The sequence below is a fragment of the Mobula hypostoma genome, chromosome 10 (genome assembly GCF_963921235.1).
Source record: "Mobula hypostoma chromosome 10, sMobHyp1.1, whole genome shotgun sequence".
In the NCBI taxonomy this organism is placed as follows: domain Eukaryota; kingdom Metazoa; phylum Chordata; class Chondrichthyes; order Myliobatiformes; family Myliobatidae; genus Mobula; species Mobula hypostoma.
This window is the reverse complement of record NC_086106.1, coordinates 42,087,648-42,113,203: the sequence shown is the minus strand read 5'-3', so window position 1 is coordinate 42,113,203 and position 25,556 is coordinate 42,087,648. Positions and strand designations below refer to the sequence as shown.

The 25,556-nt window shown below is 46.5% G+C and overlaps 1 protein-coding gene across 1 annotated transcript; it reads left to right on the top strand.

Moving 5' to 3' along the window:
• The first annotated feature begins 8,537 nt into the window (after positions 1–8,537).
• Positions 8,538–24,773, top strand: LOC134352525 (tubulin polyglutamylase ttll6-like). The gene is made up of 4 exons (XM_063059791.1): positions 8,538–8,776; positions 12,316–12,497; positions 18,204–18,363; positions 24,723–24,773. The coding sequence occupies exons 1-4, from the start codon at positions 8,576–8,578 to the stop codon at positions 24,771–24,773; spliced, it is 594 nt and encodes a 197-aa protein (XP_062915861.1). The 5' UTR covers positions 8,538–8,575.
• Positions 24,774–25,556: the final 783 nt, after the last annotated feature.

Here is a 25,556-nt window from a genome sequence, read left to right as displayed (position 1 = left end):
TGGGAAAATTAGGTTGGTAATGGATTTCAAGAGAGTGAGTTTGTTGAATGCCTAAGAGATGGGTTTTTAGAGCAGTTTGTCATTGAGCCTGCTGGGGGATCACCTACACTGGATTGGGTGTTATGTAATGAACTGGAGGCGATTAGGAGCTGAAGGTAAAGGAACTCTTAGGAGTCAGTGAACACAATATGATTCAGATAGGGAGAAAGTAGAGTCTGATGTAGCGATATTTCAGTGAAGAAAAGGAAATTGGAACGGAAAGTAAAGTAAAGGTATGAGAGAGGAATTGGCCAGAGTAAATTGGGAAGAGATGCTGGCAGGGAAGACAGCAGAGCAGCAATGGCACAAGTTTCTGGGAAAAAATGGGGAAGTTGCAGGATGAATGTATTCCAAAAAAAAAGAAATACTCGAATGGCAAAATGCTACAACCGCAGCTGACAAGGGAAGTCAAAACTAATGTAAAAGCAAAAGAGAGGGTATACAACAGAGCAAAAATTAGTGGGAAGAAAGAATGCTGGGAAGCTTTTAAAACCCTAGAGAGAGCAACTAAAAGAATCATTAGGAGGGAAAAGATGTAATATGAAAGCAAGCTAGCAAATAATATCAAAGTTGATAGAAAAAGCATTTTCAAGTATATAAAAGATAAAGAGAAATGAGAGTGGATATAGGACCGCTAGAAACTGAGCCCAGAGAAATAATAACGGGGGACAAGAGGTGGCAAATGAACTAAGTAAGTATTTTGCACCAATCCTCACTGTGGAAGACACTAGCAGTGTGCCAGATTTGAAGAGTGTGAGGGAAGAGAAGTGAGTGCAGTTTCTATTACAAGGTTGAAGGTGCTCAAAAAGCTGAAAGACCAAAAGGTACTTTTTTCAGCTGGACCAGATGAACTGCAAACTGGGGTTTTGAAAGAGGTAGTGGTAGTGAGTGTTGAGGCATTTGTAATGATCTTTCAAAAATCATTGGACTCTGGTATGAAAATTCCAAATGTCACTTCACTCTTTAAGAAAGGAGGGAGGCAGCAGAAAGGAAATTATAGACCAGTCAGCCTGACCTCAGTGGTTGGGAAGATGTGGGAGTTGATTGTTAAGGATGAGGCTATAGAGTACTTGGTGACACAGGACAAGATAGGACAAAGTCAACACGGTTTTCTTAAGGGAAAATACTGTCTGACGAACCTGTTGGAATTCTTTGAGGAGATTACAAGTAGGATAGATAAAGGGGACGCAGTGGACGTTGTATATTTGGGCTTTCAGAAGGTGCCACACATGAGGCTGCTTACCAAGTTAAGAGCCCATGGTATTACTGGGAAGTTTTTAACATGGTTAGAGCATTGGCTAATTAGTCGGAGGCAGCGAGTGGGAATAAAAGGATCCCTTTCTGGATGGCTGCCAGTGAGTCGTGGTGTTCCGTAGGGGTCGGTGTTGGACCATTTCTTTTTGTGCTGTATATAAATGTCTTAGATGATGAAATAGATGGCAAGTTTGCAGATGATACGGAGATTGGTGGAGGGGCAAGTAGTGTGGAAGAAGCAGGTAGGATGCAGAAGGACAGATAGATTAGGAGAATGGGCAAGAAAGTGGCAAATGAAATACAATGTTGGAAAATGCATAGTTATGCATTTTGGTAGTAAGAGATAAATGTTCAGATTATTTTCTAAATGGGAAGAAAAATTCAAAAATTTGTGATGCAAAGGGACTTGGGAGTCCTTCTACAGAACACCCTAAAGGGTAACTTGCAGGTTGAGTCAGTGGTGAGGAAGGCAAATGCAATGTTAGCATTCATTTCAAGAGGTCTACAATACAAGAGCAGGGACATGATGCTGAGGCTTTATAAGGCACTGCTGACGCCTCACCTTAAGCACTGTGAACTGTTTTGGGCTCCTTATCTAAGAAAAGATGTGCTGGCATTGGAGAGGGTTGAGAGGAAGTGCACGAGGATGAGTCTGGGAATGAAAGGGTTATCATATGAGGAACATCTGATGTATCTGGGCCTGTACTCGCTGGAATTTAGAAGGATGAGAGGGGATCTGATTGAAACCTTTCGAATATTGGAAGTCCTAGGCAGAGTAGAGATGGAAAGAATGTTTCCCATGGTGGGGGAGTCTAGGACAAGAGAGCAGAACCTCAAGGTACAGGGGCATCCGCTTAAAACAGAGATGCGGAGAAAGTTCTTCAGTCAAAGGTGGTGAATTTGTGGAATTTGTTACCACAGGCAGCTGTAGAGGACAGGTCGTTGGGTGTATTTAAGGCAGAAATTGATTAGTTCTTCAATGGCCGTGGCACCAAAGGTTACGGGGAGAAGGCTGTGTGGTGGGGTTGAGGAGGGGAGGAAAAGGATCAGCCATGATTGAATGGCGGAGCTGACGATGAGCCAAATGGCCTAATTCTGCTCCTGTGGCTTATGATTTTATGGTAGTACAGAGAATTTAACACCGTGAACGTTAGGACTGAGAAATGCATTCAAACAGAGAGATCCGTAACTTCTTGAAAAAGAAATCACAGGTAGGTAGGGTCGTAAAGAGAGCTTTTGGCACACTGGCTTTCATAAGTCAAGGTATTGAGTACAGAAGTTGGGATGTTATGTTGGAACCACTTCTTTTTACATTATATATCAAGGATTTCAATGATGGAGTTGATGGCTTCGAGGCTAAGCTAGCGAACGATCCGAAGATCGGTGGGGATGGTGGGGGGCAGGTAGTATCGAGGAAGCAGAGAGGTGCAGAAGGATTTAGACAGTGTAGGAGAATATGCAAAGAGGTGGCAGACGGAAAACAGTGTTGGGAAGTGTATGGTCATGCACTTCGGTAGAAAACTTAAAAGCATAGACAATTGTATGACTGGAGAGAAAACTCAAAACTCAGAGGTGCAAAGGGACTTGGGAGTCTTCAAGCAGGATTCCATAAAGGTTAATTTGTTGGTTAAGTCAGTGATAAGGAAGGTGTTAGCATTCATTTTGAGAGGAATAGAACATAAAAACAAGGATATAATGTTTTATATGGAACACTCACAGAATGCTGGAAGAGCTCAGCAGGCCCAGGAGCATCTATGGAGTATTTGGGGCCCTGAATGGAAGTGAGAGAGGAGGTGCAGGGCAAGCGGGTGGAACAAGCATTGCACCTGACACTACACCTCGTCCCTCACTGCTATTCAGGAGGCAACACTTCATCTGTGAGTCTGTTGGGGTTCATCTACTGTATCTGATGCTCTTGGTCTGACCTCCTGTATGTCAGTGAGACCCGACGCAGATTGGGAGACCGCCTTGCAGAGCACCTACACTCCGTCTGTCAGAAAAACCCATTTCAAGTCTACTTCCCATTCCCATTCTGACATGTTAGTCCTCGACTGCCACGATGAGGCCACACTCAGGTTGGAGAAGCAGCACTTTGTATTCCATCTGGGTAGCCTCCCACCTGATGGCATGAATGTCGACTTCTCTAACCTCTGGTAATTGCCCCCAACTTTATCATTCCCATTCCCGTTTCCCTCTTTCACCTCATCTCCTTACCTGCCAATCACCTCCTACTGGTGCTCCCTCCCCTTCCCTTTCTTCCAAAGTCTCCTGTCCTCTCCTATCAGATTCCTCCTTCTCTAGCCCTTTATCTCTTTCACCAATTGACTTCCCAGTTCTTTACTTCACCCCCTCCCCCCTCGCAGTTTCACCCATCACCTACCACCTTGTACTCCTTCCTCCCCTCCCCCCGCACCTTCTTGCTGTAACTTCTCATCTGTCCTGATGAAGGGTCTTGGTCTGAAACGTCAACCTTTTGCTCTTTCCCATAGATGCTGCCTGGCCTGCCGAGTTCCTCCAGTATTGTGTGTGTGTTGCTCAGATTTCCAGCATCTGCAGGGTTTCTCCTCCTTGAGGCTTTAGAAGGCACTGGCGAGGCCTCCCTCCCTTGGGGTATTGTGAGCTGTTCTGGGCCCCAGAAAGGATATGGTGACACTGGAGAGGGTTGAAAGGAGGTTGACAAAAATGATTCCGGGATTGAAAGGCTTATTATATGAGGAGCACTTGATGGCTCTGGGCCTTAACTGACTGGAATTTAAAAGAATGAGGTGTTGGGGGAGGGTGTGAAATCTCATCAAAACCTATCGAATGTTGAAAAGCATTGACAGAGTGGATGTGGAGAGGATGTTTCCTATAGTGGGGGAGGCCAAGACCAGAGGACACAGCCTCAGAGTAGAGGGACGTCGATTTAGAACAGAGATGAGGAGGAATTTCTTTAGTTTGTAGAATTCGTTACTGCATGCTGTGAAGGCCAAGTCGTCGGGTATACTTAAGGCAGAGCTTGTTAGGTTTTTGATTTGTCAGGGCATAAATGGATACGGAGATTGGGGCTGAGAGGAAAATAGATCAGCCATGATGAAATGTCAGACAAGACTGGATGGGTCAAATGGCCCAATCCTGCTCCTACAACTTACAATCTTATGACGTGGACTACTCCGAAAAGAAAAGCTCAGCCCATATTTCATAAGCAGAATTGGAATCAGAATCAAGTTTACTATCATTGTCATTTGCCATGAAATTTGAGGTTATGCGGCATCAGTACATTGCAGTACGTAATAATGAAAGTTATAAATTACAAAAAGAAATATATTTTAAAAATTAAATAAGTTGTGCAAAACAAGACCAAGAGACAAATGTTATTGAGGTACTGTACATGGGTTCATTGTTTATTCTGAAATCTTATGGCGGAGGGGAACAATCTGTTCCTGAATTGTTGAGTGTGTGTCTCCTCCGTGACGGTAGAAATGAAAAGAGGCTTTACCTGGGTGGCGAGGCTCCCTCAAGATGGATGTTGCCTTTTGAAGATGTCCTCGAAAGTGGGGAGGATTGTGCTCAGGATGGCTGATTTATTATCCCTCTCGACTGTTTTCTCCTGCCTTCTCCTGTTAACCTTTGATGCCCTGACTAAACAAGAACCTATCAACCTCTGCTTTAATACACTCAATGACTTGTCCTCCACCGCGGTCCGTGGCAACAAATTCCACAGATTCACCACCCTCTGGCTAAAGAAATTCCTCACCTCTGCCCTAAAGGGAAGTTCTTCTATTCTGAGGCTTTGCCCTCTGTTCTTAGAGACAGCTGTCCCCCCTCCCACTACAGGAAACATCCTCTCCATGTTGATTTTCAATATTTGATGGTTTTCGTTGAGATCCCCCATCATCCTTTTAAACTTCAGTGAGTACAGGCCCAGAGGGAGCAATGCTCCTCAAATGACAACCCTTTCATTCTCGTGAACCTCCCCCAGACCCTCTCCAATGCCAGCTCACAATTCTTAGATAAGGGGCTCAGAACTGCTCACAATACTCCAGAGTTCGGTCTGAGTTATAAAGCCTCAGCCTCGCATCCTTGCTCTGACTGACGGCACCCATCCTTATGCACTGCGCTTCAGATGAGCGATCCTTTGACTTGGCGATGTTTTGGGGCTGCAAAAACTGCTTTAAGATGCAAGGCTTCCTTCAGTTTCACCTTCTTGCCACCTGCCGACTGCTCTTCATCACCACAGGAAAAGTGAAGCCGAGAGGAATGAGGAAAATAGCATTTGAGCAGCTTCTGACTGGGGTGGCGTTAGTGTGACACGATAACTGAGGGCAATGTCCCTGAATGAGAAACCAACATCTTTATCTTCTGCCTCTCACAGGATGACGTCCGCAAGCACCTCACCAATTATGCCATCAACAAGCGTATGATGAACGTTGTCCCGGATGAAAAGAAAGGCAGTAAAAGGTGAGACCATATGCAGCAGGGTGCACCCTTCACCATGAGCAGGCACATTATAGAAGGTCAGCGTTGGAGTGATTTTTGGGGTTAGGACATAGACATTTAGCAATTGAATTTGGCTACCAGTCTTCATATCTGAATATGTGTTGTGGATTTTATTTGGAGTGCAGATCTGAACTTTATATGCGGGCATCCGTCTTGTGAGACCATGGAAGGTTCCCCTTGGAAGTTTACACCTTGGAAGCTTTCCAGGGTGCAGGCCTGGGCAAGGTTGTATGGAAGACCAGCAGTTGCCCATGCTGCATATCTCCCCTCTCCACGCCACCGATGTTGTCCGAGGGAAGGGCATTGGGACCCATACAGCTTGGCAGTGGTGTTAACGCAGAGCAATGAGTGGTTAAGTACCTTGCTCAAGGACACAACACGCTGCCTCGGCCAAGGCTCGAACTAGCGACCTTCAGCTCACTGGAGGGACGCTTTAACCACTTGGCCACATGCCAACACGTGACCAAGTCCGAACATGTGGCCAGCTCTGAACAATGGGTTTCTAAAAGCCATGAATCCCAGCACAATGACAATGGTGATTAAAATTCATTTGGATGTGTGTGGTGTGGCTCTGAATCAGGAGGCGTGAAGGTCGAATGTAGTTTCAAAGAAAGCATTGTCCATGCATTGTAAGTATGGAGTTGCCCTTTGCCGTTTGGCACATAAAATATCGAGCCCCACGTCAGGCCGGCCAGACCTTTTGACCAGCAGTGTCTCCATAAAATGCCTTCTCTACCTTGCTTTGTCGAATAAAGAAGCTGCTTTGTATCTACCAGTAATTTTCTCCGCTGGCTTCACTCACGCAACGACCTTAGTGAGCAGGCACATTGCAGAAGGAAGGGGAGCACACAGCAGCAGCTTAGTAAAGCCCTTAACTCTGTTGCCACTACTTCAGGTTGTCATAACTGGCGGAATGCTCCCAATGGCATGCTATAAGACCATCAGATATAGGGGCAAAGTGGGCCATTTGGCCCATTGAGTCTGCTCTGCCATTTAATCATGGGCTGATCCAATTCTTTCAGTCATCCCCACTCCCCTGCTTTCACCCCATACTCTGGCTAATCAAGAACCTGTCTATCTCTGCCTTAAATGAACTCAATGACTTGGCCCCCACAGCCGCTCATGGCAACAAATTCCACAGATTTACCACCCTCTGACTAAAGAAATTTCTCTGCATCTCAGTTCTAAATGGATATCCTTCAATCCTGAAGTTATGCCCTCTTGTCCTAGAATCCTGTCCCATGCCCTCCAATAACTTCTGACAACCAAGTCCAGCTCCTGGCCTTCACATGTGGCTTAGCCACTATGCTGGGCAGAATCATTTCTATTGACATGAGAAGGGGCAAAGGTGGGTTAATGGCATCTTAAATCCAGTCGCTTCAGGCAGGTGGGACTCATCAACCATGGCTGGCCCCTCGTCTAGGAGAAGGAAAACTCTGATCTCAAACCTCCCATTGCCCTGCGACTACACCCACTCATAGGGAAGGCTTCAGGAGTAAACCCTGAGGGAAAACATCTGCGGCAGTCCCACGTTGAGTTCAACACTGACTGGCAACTCCTGCGATGCTGCTGGTACCAGGCTGTGTTACTCTCTGCCGTTCCTTTGGGTTCATCAACTGTGTGGAGATGGGGAGCTTGCTACATGGGCAACAGCTTGCTCTCCATATCTGGGCTTAGTAGCTAAGCCACACGTGAAGGCCAGGAGCTGTGACTTGGTTGTCAGAGGCAATATTGAGGCACACGCCATTGGGAGCATTTAATAGGCAGCGGGAGCTGGTCCCCATTACCACCCCATGGCTATAACAACCTTAAGGAACGGAGTGAAGCTGAAATTGTTGCAATGGACGACTGGAAGCGGACCCAACTGCAGAACACCGACACGGAGGTAGAATTAACAGAAGTGTGTTTATTAATAGTTGCGAGGAAGGCCGGAGAGTGAGGATTAGATGCTTACATGGACAACAAACCGGAGTAGCCCGGACCCAGAGCTTGGTTATGCAGCTTGGACACGGAGCCTGGACTCGGACTCAGACATGGAGCCTGGACTCGGACTCAGATACGGAGCCCGGACTGGGACACGGAGCCCGGACTTGGACTCGGACTCGGATACGGAGCCCGGACTTGGACACAGAACAACAAAACCAAACAACGACAGACAATTTGTATCTTGATTTGGAGTAGCAGCAAACGGCCAGCAATACTCAGCAGCACACGAAACTACAAAACCAAACAACGATGGTCCGTTCGTATCTTGACTCGAAACAGTAGCAAACGGCCGGCAATACTCAGCTGGACACGAGACGACAGAATTCCCAAAGCAACCCCAGGCACCGAAGCAACTTAGAGTCCACTATTCTTAGTGGCCGGGAACGTGCTTCGCCGCACTGGCTGAGGTGATGGTCCAGTCCCAAGTAGATGTAAGCCAGAGTTATTATGTTTCCAGTTGGGATGGGAATCAGGTGCCTTAGTCAAGGAGCCAGGTAAAACACGGGGAAAAGGAAATGAACAGAAATGAGGAATCAACTGACTGGACCGTGACTGAAATAACAGATAAAAGTGAGTGGAAAGACAATGCTAAACACTCTCTCATTCAAATCTGCAGACAGGAGTCATTATTAATGATGAATAACTAATGACAGTATTGACCTCTCACACAATAACACAAATGGTGGGCAGAGTACTTGATCAGCGAAGTCACTCGGCAATGCCATCCGATGGATGAACGGTGGCCTGCGATAGATTAGAACTGACGGCTCTGTAAAATGTTGTTTCTTGCAGAAAGCTGTCTTTCTTTAACCAGTACATGGAGAGCAATGCCAATGACCTGGAGGTGCTGTGGAGCAGTATTGAAGACGTGATCATCAAAACCATTCTGTCTGTGTATCCAGCCCTCAGGAACACCTACTTCACCTTCTTCCCAAATCACGTGTCTGGGAGTGCTTGCTTTCAGCTCCTCGGCTTTGACATCCTGCTGGACCACACCTTCAAACCCTGGCTGATGAAGGTACGCGCGCCTCTGGGATACATAAAGATTAAGCAGATAATTTAGGTGACCACATAAAACAAGCAAATGTAACATCATGATGGGATGGCCAGTAATATCGTGAAGGATCGCACCAACCCTGCTCACTGTTTGTCCCCACTCCCATCAGGGAGGAGGCTCTGTAGCATCCACACCAGGACCACCAGACTCAAAAACTGTTACTTTCCCCAAGCAGTCCTCCAAGAGGACCGCAACCGTGTTGTAGGGTTTGGAGGCTTGCGCGCCTCAATGTCCCGGAGAGGTCTGCACGCTGGAGCCGGGGCTTTAGGCTTTGGCTCTGGGTAGGGTCACCCATGACAAACAGGTCAAAGGGTAGAGGCCAGACTGAGAGCGGTGTACCGGTCCTCCAGGTTTGAGGGCTCAACTCAGCACTAACAGCACTGACCACTAAAACAAAACCGTTACGCAAACAGCAATGAAGAATCCTCCTACATCTGAGTGTGGTGGTGTTCCTGAGTCTCCACCTGGGACTTACATGTCCGACAGTAGTGAAAACCGAGAGGAAGCTACGGGCATGATCAAGGAATCTCTGAACACCACCACAGATGGAGGACCTTCACTGTTGTCCTAAACACCAGCGCTGTAATGGGCAGTCAGTAAGTCCCCAAGTACTGAGGCTGATCAACACCCCCACCCACTAACCCACCCCTCCACACACCCGCAACCACCACTACTTTATCATTTCCTGTCAGAGTCACCTTATGTACAGAAACTCCTGTGCCCAGCGTCACTTTATGGACATACAATCAAGCTATGCATATAAGCTATCTAATGTATTTATATTTACTGTGTTTTTTCCCATTATTATTGTGTTTTTTTTCCGCTTTTCCATTATTATTGTTATCGAAAAGGTGTTATATTTGGATGTGTGCAGTGTAGAGAATAAGGTCGGTGAACTCGTGGCACAGTTGCAGGTTGGCAAATATGATCAGAATTAGAATCGGGTTTATTATCACCGGTATGTGTCATGAAATTTGTTAACTTAGCAGCAGGAGTTCAATGGAAGTGTTCAGGAACAGTTATTACCCCACTCAACCATCAGGAAGAAGGTACAGGGTCTTGAACCAAAGGGGATATCTTCACTCACCTCAGCATTGAACTGCTCCCACAGCCTATAGACTCACTTTGAAGGACTCTTCATCTCATATTCTTGATATTTATTGTTTGTTTATTTATTTATTCTGGATGTTTTGTTTGATTCCTTTTAAATACTGTGAATGTCCTCAAGTAAGTGAATCTTAGTGAATCAACATATGCCTATGGTCATATGTACTTTGATAATAAATTTACTTTGAACTTGACTTTGAGTAGAAGAGCGAACACAGTGCAGAAGCAGTTTGACAATGACAGCCTTAAGGTAAGAAAAAGTTAATCCAACTTTCCGACTGTTATCCCAAAATCTGCTCCCTGTGGAAACAGATAGAAGGGTTCATAAAGAGAGATTTTGGCACATTGGTCTTCATTAATCAAATTGTTGAGTACAGAAGCTGAGTTGTTAGATTGAAGCTCTTGAAGATATTGGTGAGGTCTACTTTGGAGTATTCTGGTCACCTAACTACAGGAAAAATATCAATGATTTGAAAGATAGCAGAAAATATTCACAAGGATGTTGCTGGGTCTCGAGGGCCTGAGTTACAGGGAAAGTTATTCTCTGGAGCACAGGGAATCAAGGAAGATTTGATAAAGGTGTACGAAACCATGAGGAACATAGAGTAAATGGAAGCATGCTTTTGCCGCTGAGGATGGGTGAGACTAGAACTAGAGGTCATGGGTTAATTGAGAAAGGTGAAATGTTTAAGGGGAACATGAAAGGGATCTTCTTCACTGAGAGAGTGGTGGGAGTGTGCCAGCGGAAGTGGCGGATGCGACATTTAAGAAAAGTTTAGATAAGTATGTGGATGGGAGGGGTATTGAGGTCTACGGTACAGGTGCAGATTGATAGGAATTGGCAGAATAATATTTTGTCATGGACTAGATGGGCCAAATGGCCTACTTCTGTCTTTTAGAGCTCTTAGGCTATGACACAATGGAAGATATGCATCTGTAGATGGGTGGAGGACCATGGTCGTTTATGATAGTTCCCATAGACAAAGACCTGGCATTTGTCCATAGTTAAATCCACATTAAAATGGTTCCAGAGAGGAAGACACCAGAGGGTGATTAAAAACAAGAGAAAATCTGCAGAGGCTGGCAATCCAAAGCAACACACACACACACACACACACACACAAAGACGTACAAGGTTGTTGGTGATAGGTGAAACCAGGAGATGGGGAGCGGGGAGATAAAGATCTGAGAGATTGGTGAAAGAGATAAAGGGCTGGGGAAGGGGGAATCTGATAGGAGAGGACAGAAGGCCATGGAAGAAAGGGAAGGGGGAAGAGCACCAGAGGGAAGTGATGGGCAGGTAAGGAGATAAGGTGAGGGAGCAAAATGGGAATGGGGAATACTGAAGTGGGGGGGTCATTACCGGAAGCAGGAGAAATTGTGTCATCAGGTTGGAGGCTCCCCAGACGGAATAAGGAGTTGTTCCTCCAACCTGAGTGTGGCCTCATCGTGGCAGTAGAGGTGGCCATGGACTGACATGTTGGAATGGGAATAGGAAATAGAATTAAAATTGGTGGCCACCAGGAGAAGTGCCACACCTGCACTTGGATCTCCTCCCTCACTACCATTCGGGGCCCAACGGTCCTTCCAGGTGAGGTGACATTTCACCTGTGAGTCTGTTGGGGTCATCTGTTGTATCCGGTGCTCCTGGTGTGGCTTCCTGTATATCGGAGAGACCCGGCCCAGTTTGGGAAACCACTTCAACGAGCACCTGTAGTCCATCCACCAGAGAAAAACGGGACCTCCCGGTGGCCACCAATTGACCTGGATGAGGAAGTGGAGGGATGGGTTAGTAAATCTGCTGATGACACAAAGGTTGGAAGTGTTGTGGATAGTGTGGAGGGCTGTCAGAGGTTACAGCGGGACATTGATAGGATGCAAAACTGGGCTGAGAAGTGGCACCCTACCTGGGTCACCTTCTTAATGGCTCTGGTCCAGGGCTCCAGCCAGCATTGTTCAATGGTCTTTGCCCCCAGACCCGTGCCTTTGTTTTTTTCAACTCGGCCTGGTTCAAACCAGTTAAGGTAGCTGACCCAGGCATTGAGCCTAATGAGGTTGTAGATTTCTTCTCCAAGTCTGTCACTTTACATTATAAATAGCTGCTTGTCTGAGAGTGGTCCCGGGTTAGCCGGTCGTTAGCTGAAACTCCTTGCGTCCACATTCAATTGCTCTGATTAGATAATCCCAGAGCTAGAATCGAAGAGTTCACAAAATGGAGGGTGTGCAATGACAGTCTCACAAAATGGCCACCTCCACCTCCTTTCAGCATGTGGCAAGAACAAAGACAGTTTGTTTGCCTACTTCCACTGCCCTTAATTCATTTGAATTCACTGATTTGTAGACTGTTGTTCTTTTTTGCCAACACTATTAATTTTTAATTATTAACGTTGCAGGTTAAGCATTCCCTGAGCTCTGTGATGGACTCCAATCTTGATCAAGAGGTGAAGGAGGATCTTCTTTATGATACACTCTGCATGATTAACCTTGCAGCTTGTGGCCGGCAGAAAGACTTGGAGGAAGAGAGGCCGCGAAAGAAGGAACAGCTGCCTAAGATCTGGTGGTCGTGGGAGTATAGGTGACTGAAAGACTGAAGAGTGCCACGTTGGGCAACGATAATTAATGAATATTCCTGCTGGGGAACTCAGCAGGCCAGGCAGCACCCATTTAGAACGGAGATGACGAGAAGTTTCTTTCGCCAGAGGGTGGTGAATCTGTGGAATTCATCACCACAGATGGGAGTGGAGGCCAAGTCATCGGGTATATTTAAGGCAGAGGTTGATAGACCCTTGATTAGTCAGGGCATGAGGGGTTATGGGGAGAAGGCAGGAGATTGAGGCTGAGATGGGAAGGGATCAGTCGTGATCAAATGGCAAAGCAGCTTCGATGGGCCAAATGGCCTAATTCTGCTCCTCTTACGGAAATGAACAAACAGTCGCCATTTTGGACCGGAACCCTTCTTCAGGACTGGAAAGGAATAAAAAGGTGTGGGGAGGGAGGGGAAGGAGGATAGCTAGAAGGTGATAGGTAAAGCCAGGTGGGTGGGAAAGGTGAAGGGTGGGAGAGGAAGGAATCTGATAGGAGAGGAGAGTGGACCGTGGGAGAAAGGGAAGGAGGAGGAGTGCCCAGGGGAAGGTGATCGGCAGGTGAGAAGAGGTGAGAGGCCAGAGTGGGAAACAGAAGCAGAGGAAAGGGGGAAGGACTATTTCCCCAGAAGGGGAAGCCATACATGTGTTCAGAATAAAGAAGTGGGCAGGAAAATCATTGAAGACTGTACCCACCTTGCAAGCTCACTTTTCCAAAAGCTCCCTTCGGGAAAGCACCTTGGGTTTCTGAAAACAAGAGACCTCATGCCATCTCAAAAGATTTTTTCCCCTCAGGCAGTTCATCTGCTCAACCATCCTAGTTACTCCCCCGCCCCCCGAACACCAACCCCCTCTAACTATTACCTTTCCCACCCACCTGGCTTCACCTATCACCTCCCAGCTATCCTCCTTCTCCTCCTCCCCTCACCTTCTTATTCAGGCATCTTCCCCTTCCTTTCCAGTCCCGATGAATGGTCTCAGCCCGAAATGTCGACTGTCTATTCCCTTCCACAGACGCTGCCTGACCTGCTGAGTTCCTCCAGCATTTTGGATTTCCAGCAACTGCAGACTTTCTTGTGTCAGAAGTTCCTCCTGCTGCTTAGAGCTGCAACAAAGGGGAAAGGAGGTGGATCCAGCAGGCAGGCAGAGGTGGAGTGAGGACTGTGGGCTCGACTGCGCTCGAGAGGACTAGAACATATCACCAAGGAAGTAATGCTGAGGCTTTATAAGGCACTGGTCAGACCGCACTTGGAGTATTGTGAGCAGTTCCGGGTGGCGGGCGGAAATACGTTTCTACCAAAGGAGGTGTAAGGTGCCCCTTCCCCCCTCTAGCCTGCAGGTCACCCTTGGACAAGATGTAGCACCTGGTTATCCCACTGATCAGGGAGTGGGTGGTGGATAGTCGTATGAGCAGCCGGTGCAGATCGCAAGTCCTGGGTATGTGACCACTGACGCCAGGCAGACGATCTCTGAAGAGTATTGATAATGACTGGGGTCACCCGTCTTTTAAAGACACTGGCCCAGAAGAAGGCAATGGCAGACCACTTCTGTAGATAACTTTGCCAAGAGCAATCAATAGACAATAGGTGCAGGAGTAGGCTATTCAGCCCTTCGAGCCGGCACCACCGTTCCCTGTGATTATGGCTGATCATTCACAATCAGTACCCTGTTCCTGCCTTCTCCCCACATCCCTTGACTCTGCTATCATTAAGAGCTCTATCTAGCTCTTTCTTGAAAGCATCCAGAGAATTGGCCTCCACTGCCTTCTGAGGCAGAGCATTCCACAGATCCACAACTCTCTGGGTGAAAAAGTTTATCCTCAACTCCGTTCTACATGGCCTACCCCTTATTCTCAAATTGTGGCCTCTGGTTCTGGACTCCCCAACATCGGGAACATGTTTCCTGCCTCTAGCGTGTCCAATCCCTTAATAATCTTGTATGTTTTAATCAGATCCCCTATCATCCTTCTAAATTACAGTGTATACAAGCCCATTCGCTCCAATCTTTCACCACATGACAGTCCCGCCATCCCGCGCGTGAACCTCCACTGCACTCCCTCAATAGCAAGAATGTCCTTCCTCAAATTTGGAGACCAAAACTGTACACAATACTCCAGGTGTGGTCTCACCAGGGCCCTGTACAACTGCAGAAGGCCTCTTTGCTCCTATACTCAACTCAACTCCCCTTGTTACGCCATTAGCTTTTTTCACTGCCTGCTGTACCTGCATGCTTACTTTCAGTGACTGATGATCAAGGACACCAAGATCTCGTTGTACTTCCCCTTTCCTAACTTGACACCATTCAAATAGTAATCTGCCTTCCTGTTCTTGCCACCAAAGTGGATAACCTCACATTTATCCGCATAAAAACTGCATCTGCCCACTCACCCAACCTGTCCAAGTCATCCTGCGTTATCTCAACATCCTCCGCACATTTCACACTGCCACCCAGCTTTGTGTCATCTGCAAATTTGCTAATGTTACTTTTAATCCCTTCATCTAAATCATTAATGTATATTGTAAATAGCTGCGGTCCCAGCACCGAGCCTTGCGGTACCCCACTAGTCACCGCCTACCATTCTGAAAGGGACCCATTAATCCCTACTCTTTGTTTCCTGTCTGCCAGCCAATTTTCTATCCCTGTCAGTATCCTACCCCCAATACCAAGTGCTCTAATTTTGCCCACTAATCTCCTATGTGGGACCTTATCAAAGGCTTTCTGAAAGTCCAGGTACACTGGCTCTCCCTTGTCCATTTTCAGAGTTGCATCCTCAAAAATTTCCAGAAGATTAGTCAAGCATGATTTCCCCTTCGTAAATCCATGCTGACTCGGACCGATCCTGTTACTGCTATCCAAATGTGCTGCTATTTCATCCTTAATAATGGACTCCAGCATCTTTCCCACCACTGATGTCAGGCTAACTGATCTATAATTCCCTGTTTTCTCTCTCTCTCCTTTCTTAAAGGGTGGAATAACATTAGCTACCCTCCAGTCCTCAGAAACTGATCCTGAATCTATAGAACATTGGAAAATAATTACCAATGCATCCAAGATTTCTAGAGCCACCTCAAGTACCCTGGGGTACAGACCATCAGGCCCTGGGGATTTACCATCCTTCAGTCCCATCGGTCTATCCAATACCATTTTCTGCCTAATATGAATCTCCTTCAGTTCCTCCGTTACCCTAGGTCCTCCGGCCACTATTACATCTGGGAGATTGTTTGTGTCTTCCCCAGTGAAGACAGATCCAAAGTACCTGTTCAACTCGTCTGCCATTTCCTTGTTCCCCATAATAAATTCACCTGTTTCTGTCTTCAAGGGCCCAACTTTGGTCTTAACTAATTTTTTCCTCTTCACATACCTAAAGAAGCTTTTATTATCCTCTTTTCTATTCTTGGCTAGCTTGCCTTCGTATCTCATCTTTTTTCCCCGTATTACCTTTTAAGTTATCCTCTATTGCTCTTTAAAAGTCTCCCAATCCTCTGGCTTCCCGCTCATCTTTGCTATGTTATACTTCTTTTTTATTTTTATACTATGCTTGACTTCCCTTGTCATCCATGGTCGTCCCTTACTCCCCTTAGAATCTTTCTTCCACTTTGGAATGAACTGATCCTACACCTTCCCAGAAGTACCTGCCATTGTTGTTCCACTGTCATCCCTGCTAGGGTATCTTTCCAGTCAACTTTGGCCAGCTCCTCCCTCATGGCTCCATTGTCCCCTTTGTTCAACTGCAAAACTGACACTTCCGATTTTCCCTTCACCCTCTCAAATTGTATTTGAAAACTTATCATATTATGGTCACTACCTCCTAATGGCCTCTTTACCTTGAGTTCCCTTATTAAATCCGGTTCATTACACAACACTAAATCCGGAATTGCCTTCTCCCTGGTAGGTTCCAGTACAAGCTACTCTCAGAATCCATCTCAGAGGCACTCCACAAACTCCCTTTCTTGGGGTCTGGACCAACCTGATTTTCCCAGTCTACCTGCGTGTCGAAATTCCCTATAACAACCGTAGCATTACCTTTGCGACATGCCAATTTTAACTCTTGATACAACTTGCACCCTATATCCAGGCTACTGTTTGGGGCCCTGTAGGTAACTCCCGTTAAGGTCTTTTTGCCCTTACAATTTCTCAGTTCTATCCATACTGACTCTACATCTCCTGATTCTGTGTTGCCCCTTGCAAGGGACTGAATTTCATTCCTCACCAACAGAGCCACCCCACCCCCTCTGCCCACCTGTCTGTTCTTTTGATAGGACGTATACCCTTGTATATTTATTTCCCAGCCCTGGTCCTTTTGCAGCCATGTCTCTGTTATTCCTACAACATCATACTTGCCAATTTCCAACTGAGCCTCAAGCTCATCCACTTTATTTCTTATACTCCGTGCATGGATATATAATACTTTTAATCCATTACAGTACTCCCCTCACCTTTCACATCGATACCTATTGCACTTGGCCATACTCTCCGATCCCTTCCTGAGCTTTCTGCCCCGTTAATTCTGTTGTCTTTCTTAACTTTCCTTATTCTCTCTTTCCCTTTAACTCCATCCTTATATTTCCTCTCCTCCCCCCCACTATTTAGTTTAAACACACCCGTGTAGCAGTGGCAAACCTGCCTGCCAGAATGCTGCTCCCCCGCCTGTTAAGGTGCAACCCGTCCCTTTTGTACAATTCATCCTTGCCCCAAAACAGATCCCAGTGGTCTAAGAATCTAAATCCCTGCTTCCCCTGGGGCCATGGCCCAATCATGGCCATGGGACCAAGATCGCCCATGTCATACAACACGGCACATAATGATGATGTCATGTGACCCTGCACATAATGATAGAAACATAGAAACGTACAGCTCAATACAGGCCCTTTGGCTGACAGAGCTGTGCCGAACATGTCCTTACTTTAAACATTACCTCGGGATACCCATAGCCCTCCATTTTTCTAAGCTCCATGTACCTATCCAGGAGTCTTTTAAAAGACCCTATCATATCCGCCTCCACCACCGTTGGCAGCAGCCCATTCCACGCACTCAACACTCTCTGTGTAAAAAAACTTACCCCAACATCTCCTCTGTATCTACTTCCAAGCACCTTAAAACTGTGCCCTCTCGTGCTAACCATTTCAGCCCTTTAACATCAAAAAAAGATGGGCTGGCATTGGAGAAAGTCCAGAGAAGGTTCAAAAGAATGATCCTGGGAATGAAAGGGTTAAGTTTTGAGGAGCGTTTGATGGCCCTGGGCCTGTATTTGCTGGAGTTTAGAAAGATGTGAGAGGATCACATTGAAATCTATCAAATATTGAAAGGCCTTGGCAGAGTGGATGTAGAAAGGCCGTTTCTTTCTGTACGGGAATCTAAAACCAGAGGACACAGCCTGAGAATACAAGAATGTCCCTTTCGAACAGAGACAAGGAGGGATTTCAACAGCTGGGGTGGTGAATCTGTGGAAATAATTGCAAAATATGGCTGTGGAACCACGTCATTGGGTAAGTGGAGGTTGATAGGTTCTTGTTTAGTAAGGGGGGGTCAAAGGTTATGGAGAGAAGGCTGGAGAAGGAAAATATCTCAGCCGTGATGGAATTCTGGAGCAGGCTCGATGGGCTGAATGGCCTCATTTTGCTCCTGTGTTTTCTGGTCTTATGGCAAGAGATCGATTTTCAAAAGGAATAACTGACACCTCCTCTTTGCTTTCACATTAGAGCTGACGAGACACGAAACAACCAGGCTACCTGGGTGGAACAGGTGGAAAAGTACGAAGACGAAAACATGGAGAACTTCAAAAGGATCTACCCGAGCTCCACTTCAGAGAAATACGAGAAGTTCTTGGAAACAGTTGACACCAAGGATCGGGAAGAATATGTCAGGCAGGTTTACACTGCCCCCTCCCTCCCTCTCCAGTGTCCCACAGCCACCCAGTGTACCATCACCTGTCAAACGGTGAAAGGCCTCGAAAGAGTGGATGTGGGAGATACTTCCTATGGAGGGAGAGTCTTGGACCAGGGAACACAGCCTCAGAACAGAGGCGGAGGAGTGTCCCCTTAGAAAGGAGGAGAGGAGGAATTTCTTTAGCCAGAAAGTGGTGAATCCGTGGAATTTGCTCCACAGGTGGCTGTGGAGGCCAAGTCATTGGGTATATTTAAAACAGATGCTGATAGATTCTTGATTGGTCAGGGCATGAAGCGATAAGGGGAGAAGGTAGGTGATTGCGGCTGAGAGGGAAAATGGATCAGCCATGATGAAATGGCAGAGCAGACTTGATGGGCCAAATGGCCTAATTCTGATCTGCATCTTATGGTCTTAACCACATTCTCTACTACCCCTCTATCATCCCTCCCCAATCCTTTCGCCTTCTTTCTAATCCCACACCACTTCCCCACTACCCACAACACAATTGTGTCACGTTCTGGTTGCCTCATGATTGGAAAGGTGCAGAGGAGGTTTACCAGGATGCTCCCCAGATCAGAGAGCATGTCTTTATGGGAATGGGTGAACGAGTTAGGGCTTTTCTCCTTGGAGCGAAGGAGGGTGAGAGGTGACTTGATGAAGGAGGTGAAAAAAGCGTAGATCAAATGGGCAGTCAGAGACTTTTTCCCAGGTTGGAAGTGGCTAATGGGGAAGGGGGGCATCATTTTAAGGTAATTGGAGGAAAGTATAGGGGGAATGTCAGAGGTAAATACTTCACACAGAGAGTAGTGAGTGCATGGAACACCCTGCCAGGGGTGGTGGTAGAGGCAGATACATTAGGGACATTAAAGAGACTGTTGGATGGGCACATGGATGATAGAAGAATGGAGGGCTCTATGGAAGGGAAAGGTTAAATTGACCTTAAAGTAGGTTAAAGATTAGCACCACATCGTGGGGTGAAGGGCCTGTACTGTGCTGTCAGGTTCTATGTTCTGTCCCTCCACAGCTATCTATTCTTACCATCATTAAGGACCCCCACCACCCAGGACATGCCCTCTTCTCATTGCTACCATCAGGGAGGAGGTACAGGAGCCTGAAGACCCACAGTCAACGATTCAGGAACAGCTTCTTCCCCTGTGCCACCGGATTTCAGAATGGACATTGAGCCCAGGAACACCACCTCACTGTTTCTTGCCGTCTTTTTGCACTACTCATTTAGTTTAATTTTTAGTATGTTTCCTATTGCAACTTACAGTGTTTTTATGTCGCAAGTTTCACAACAACTTTCCCAATATATGTCAATGATGTGAAACCTGATTCTGATCAAGTGTGGTGATTCATCACTGGTGATACGGAACAGAATCAGAATTTGGTTCATATCACTGGGATACGTCGTGAAACTTGTTGTTACGTGGTAGCAGTACAATGTAATACATAATAATCACAACTGTGAATTACTGTATATATATAATAGTTAAATTAATTAAGTAGTGCAAAAAGAGGGGGAGAAAAGTAGTCAGCTCGTGTTCATGGTTTCATTGTCCATTCAGAAACCTGATGGCTGAGGGGAAGGAGCTGTTCCTGAGTTGTTGAGTTTGTGCCTTCAGGCTCCGGTACCTCCCCCCTGATGGTTGCAATGAGAAGAGGGCATGTCCTGGGCGATGGGGGTCCTTGATGGTGGAGGCCGTCTTTTTGAGGCATCGCTCCTTGAAGATGCCCTGGATGCTGGGGGGGCGGTGAGTGCTCATGATGGAGCTGACTGAGTTCACAACTTTCTGTAGCTCCTTTCGGTCCTGCGCAGTGCCCACCCCCACCACCATACCAGATGGTGATGCAGCCGATTAGAATGCTCTCCATGGTACATCTGTAGAGATTTGCAAGTGTCTTTGCAGACATACTAAATCACCTCAGCCTCCTCATGATATGTAGCTGATGTTGTGCCTTCTTTGCAACTGCATCGATATCCTCAGAGATGTTGACACCCAGGAACATGAAATTGCTCACTCTCTCCACTTCTGATCCCTCTGTGGTGGTGAGCAGCGAGTTAAACGGACCTTCCAGGTCGGAGGAGGAGCGGCAGGTGAAGCTAATGACTCAAATTATCAGCTGATATAAGCAAGGCTCGCTCTAGGGAAGCCGCCTTGTCGAGGGAAGTGCCTTGTGAGAAAAGTGCGAGTCTTTGGCTCGGGAGTCTTCGGCGAGGAGGCTGAGAGTGGAGACTATGCCACAGTTGGACGGGGTGAGAAGTGGTGAAGAGATGACCGCTAGGCTGATTCAGTGTGCTGCGTGCATGATGTGGGAAGTCAGGGACACTGATAGCGCCTCTGGCTCCTGCACCTGTGGAAAATGTGTCCAGATTCAGCTTCTGAAGGACCGTGTTGCAGCACTGGAGAGGAAACTGGATGACATTAGGTTCATCTGGGAGAACGAGAGTTTTCTGGACAGGACCTACAGTAACGTCATTACACCCAGGATACCAGAAGAGGGAAGGGGGACGACGATGAGCAAGGAAAGGATGCTTGAAGTACAGGAGACCCCGGGAGATGTGCCTCTCGTAAACAGGTTCTCCCTCTTGGAAGCTGTCGGGACAGAAGACAGTGCCAGTCTGAGAGGCGGACGGGTCTATGAGTCAACAATTGGCGCTGAGGCAAAGCCGAGGAGACAGATGTCAGGCAGAGCCGTGGTAGTAGGGGATTCCAAAGTGAGAGGTACAGAAAGGGGTTTCTGTGGCAACAGGTGAGATTGAAGGTTGGTGTGTTGCCTCCCTGGTGCCGGGATTCAGGATGTCACGGACCGATTGCAGAGAATCCTCAAGAGTGAAGGTGAACATCCGGAAGTAGTGGTGCATGTGGGCACAAATGACGTGGGGAAGAACGGGAAAGACAATTCTACAGCGTGACTTCAGAGAACTCGGAAGAAGGCTCAAAAGCAGGACTTCCAGGGTGGTTATCTCCGGTTTGCTTCAGTTCCCCGTGCTGGAGTGGTCAAGAACAGGGAGATAATGGATCTGAATGTGTGGCTGAGGAACTGGTGCAGGAAGCAAGGATTTACATTCTTGGACCACTGGGGTATGTTTCAGGGTAAGGATGAATTGTACAAAAGGGACGGGTTGCACCTTAATAAGCGAGGTACCAGCATTCTGGCAGGCAGGTTTGTCTCTGCAACACGGGTGTGTTTAAACTAAGTAGTGGGGGGGAGGGGACGAGCTGGAAACATAAGGATGGAGATAAAGGGAAAATGAGAATAAGAAAAGTTCAGAAAGACAGCAGAATCAAAAGAGCAGAAAGCTCAAGAAGGGATCGTACAGTATGGCCAAGTGAAATAGGAATTGATGTGGGAGGTGAGGGGAGTAATGAATTAAAAGTATTGTCTATGGATGCACGGAGTATAAGAAATAAAGTGGATGTGCTTGAGGCACAGTTGGAAATTGGTAAGTGTGATGTTGTGGGAATAACAGAGACATGGCTTCAAGTGGACAGGGCCCGGGAAATGAATATTCAAGAGTATACGTCCTATCGAAGGGACAGACTGATGGGCAGAGGGGGTGGGGTTGCTCTGTTGGTGAGGAATGATATTCAGTCCCTTGCGAGGGGGGACATAGAATCAGGAGACGTAGCGTCAGTATGGATAGAACTGAGAAATTCTAAGGGTAGAAAGACCCTAATGGGAGTTATCTACAGGCCCCCAAACAGTAGTCTGGATGTAGGGTGCAAGTTGAATCAAGAGTTAAAGTTGGCATGTCGCAAGGGTAATGCTACAGTTGTTATGGGGGACTTCGACATGCAGGTAGACTGGAGGAATCAGGTTGGTACTGGACCCCAAGAAAGTGAGTTTGTGGAGTCCCTCCGAGATGGATTCTTAAAACAGCTTGTACTGGAGCCTACCAGAGAGAACGCAATTCTAGATTTAGTGTTGTGCAATGAACCGGATTTGATCAGGGGCCTCGAGGTAAAGGAGCCATTAGGAGGTAGTGACCATTATATGCTAAGTTTTATAGAGAATAGACAATAGGTGCAGAAGTAGACCATTCAGCCCTTCGAGCCTGCAGCGCCATTCTGAGATCATGGCTGATCATCTACTATCAATACCCGGTTCCTACCTTGTCCCCATAACCCTTGATTCCCCTACCCATAAGATACCTATCTAGCTCCTTCTTGAAAGCATCCAGAGAATTAGCCTCCACTGCCTTCTGAGGCAGCGCGTTCCACACCTCCACAACTCTCTGGGAGAAGTTCCTCCTCAACTCTGTCCTAAATGACCTACCCCTTATTCTTAAACCATGCCCTCTGGTACTGGACTCTCCCAGCATCTGGAACATATTTCCTGCCTTGATCTTGTCCAATCCCTTAATAATCTTATATGTCTCAATCAGATCCCCCCCTCAATCTCCTTAATTCCAGCGTGTACAAGCCCAGTCTCTCTGACCTCTCTGCGTAAGACAGTTCGGACATCCCAGGAAATAACCTAGTGAACCTACGCTGCACCTCCTCCACAGCCAGGATGTCCTTCCTTAACCCTGGAGACCAAAACTGCACACAATACTCCAGGTGTGGTCTCACCAGGACCCTGTACAAATGCAGAAGGATTTCCTTGCTCTTCTACTCAATTCCCTTTGTAATAAAGGCCAACATTCCATTAGCCCCCTTCACTGCCTGCTGCACTTGCTCATTCACCTTCAGAGACTGATGAACAAGTACTCCTAGATCTCTTTGCATTTCTCCCTTACCTAACTCCACACCGTTCAGATAATAATCTGCCTTCCTGTTCTTGCTCCCAAAGTGAATAACCTTGCACTTATTCACATTAAACGCCATCTACCAAGTTTCTGCCTACTCACCCAGCCTATCCAAGTCACCCTGAATTCTCTTAACATCCTCATCACATGTCACACTGCCACCCAGCTTAGTATCATCAGCAAACTTGCTGATGTTATTCACAATGCCTTCCTCTAAATCATTGACGTAAATCGTAAACAGCTGTGGTCCCAATACCGAGCCCTGTGGCACCCCACTAGTCACCACCTGCCATTCTGAGAAACACCCATTCACTGCTACCCTTTGCTTTCTATCTGCCAACCAGTTTTCTATCCATGTCAATATCCTCCCCCAAATGCCATGAACTCTGATTTTACCCACCAATCTCCTATGTGGTACCTTATCAAATGCCTTCTGAAAGTCAAGGTCCACCACATCCACTGGATCTCCCGCGTCTATCTTCCTGGTTACATCCTCAAAAAACTCCAATAGATTAGTCAAGCATGATTTTCCCTTGGTAAATCCATGCTGGCTCGGCCCAATCCTATCACTGCTATCAAGATATGCCGCTATTTCATCTTTAATAATGGACTCTAGCATCTTCCCCACTACAGATGTTAGGCTAACAGGGCGATAGTTCTCTGTTTTCTCCCTCCCCCCTTTCTTAAAAAGTGGGATAACATTAGCCATTTGCCAATCCTCAGGAACTGATCCTGAATCTAAGGAACATTGGAAAATGATCACCAATGCACCTGCAATTTCCAGAGCCACCTCCCTCTACAATTTGAGAGGGAGAAAGGAAACTCGGAAGTGTCAGTATTACAGTTGAACAAAGGGAACTATGGTGCTATGAGGGAGGAGCTGGCCAAAGTTCAATGGAACAATACCCTTGCAGGGATGACAGTGGAACAGCAATGGCAAGTGTTTCTGGGAATAATGCGGAAGGTGCAGGATCAGTGCATTCCAAAGAGGAAGAAAGATCCTAAGGGGAGTAAGGGGAGGCCGTGGCTGACAAGGGAAGTAATGGACAGTGTAAAAAAAAAGAGAAGAAGTATAACATAGCAAAGATGAGTGGGAAGCCGGAGGATTGGGAAACTTTTAAAGAGCAACAGAAGGTAACTAAAAAGGCAATACGCGGAGAAAAATGAGGTACGAAGGTAAACTAGCCAAGAATATAAAGGAGGATAGTAAAAGCTGCTTTAGGTATGTGAAAAGGAAAAAAATAGTTAAGACCAAAATTGGGCCCTTGAACACAGAAGCAGGTGAATTTATTATGGGGAACAAGGAAATGGCAGACGAGTTGAACAGGTACTTTGGATCTGTCTTCACTAGGGAAGACACAAACAATCTCCCAGATGTAATAGTGGCCAAAGGACCTAGGGTAATGGATGAATTGAAGGAAATTTATATTAGGCATGAAATGGTGTTGGATAGGCTGTTGGGTCTAAAGGCTGCTAAGTCCCCGGGACCTGATGGTCTGCATCCCAGGGTACTTAAGGAGGTGGCTTTAGAAATCGTGGACGCATTGGTAATCACTAAAATTCTCTGGATTCTGGGCAGGTTCTGGTGGATGAGAAGACGGCGAATGTCACGCCACTGTTCAAAAAATGATGTCGGCAAAAGCAGGTAACTATAGGTCAGTAAGTTTAACATCTGTAGTTTGGAAAATGCTTGAAGCTATCATTAAAGAAGAAATAGCAAGACATCTGGCAAGAAATGGATCCATCAGGCAGATGCAGCATGGATTCAGCAAGGGCAGATCCTGTTTGACAAACTTACTGGAGTTCTTTGAGGTTATAATGAGCGCAGTGGATACAGGAGAACAGATGGACGTTATTTACTTGGATTTCTGGAATATGTTTGATAAGGTGCTGCATAAAAGACTTATCCATAAGATAAGGATGCAAGGAGTTGGGGTGACGTTTTAGCATCATAGAGGATTGGTCAACTGAAAGAAAGCAGAGTTGGGATACATGGGTGTTACTCTGGTTGGCAATCAGTAGTCAGCGGTGGTGCCATACGGGTCGGTGCTGGGCCTGCAACTGTTCACGATATATATTAACGATCTCGAAGAGGGAATCGAGTGTAGTGTATCTAAGTTTGCTGATAATACCAATTTGAGTGGAAAAGTAAATTGTGCAGAAGATACAGAGAGATACGTATAGATAGGTTAGGTGAGTGGGCAAGGCTCTGGCAGATGGAGTACAGTGTTGGTAAATGCGAGGTCATCTACTTTGGAAGGAAAAATGGAAGAGCAGATTATTATTTAAACGGTAAAAATTTCCATCATGCTGCTGTGCAGAGGGACTTGGGAGTAATTATGCATGAATCACAAAAGGTTGGTTTGCAGGTGCAGCAGGCTATCAAGAAAGCAAATGGAATGTTGGTCTCCAT

Excerpts from the sequence above, each read along its gene's own strand:
- LOC134352525 (XM_063059791.1), top strand. The coding sequence starts at position 8,576 with ATGGAGAGCAATGCCAATGACCTGGAGGTGCTGTGGAGCAGTATTGAA. Across the intron at positions 8,777-12,315 it reads TCAAACCCTGGCTGATGAAG|GTTAAGCATTCCCTGAGCTC; the intron begins GTACGCGCGCCT and ends TTAACGTTGCAG. Across the intron at positions 12,498-18,203 it reads TGGTGGTCGTGGGAGTATAG|AGCTGACGAGACACGAAACA; the intron begins GTGACTGAAAGA and ends CTTTCACATTAG.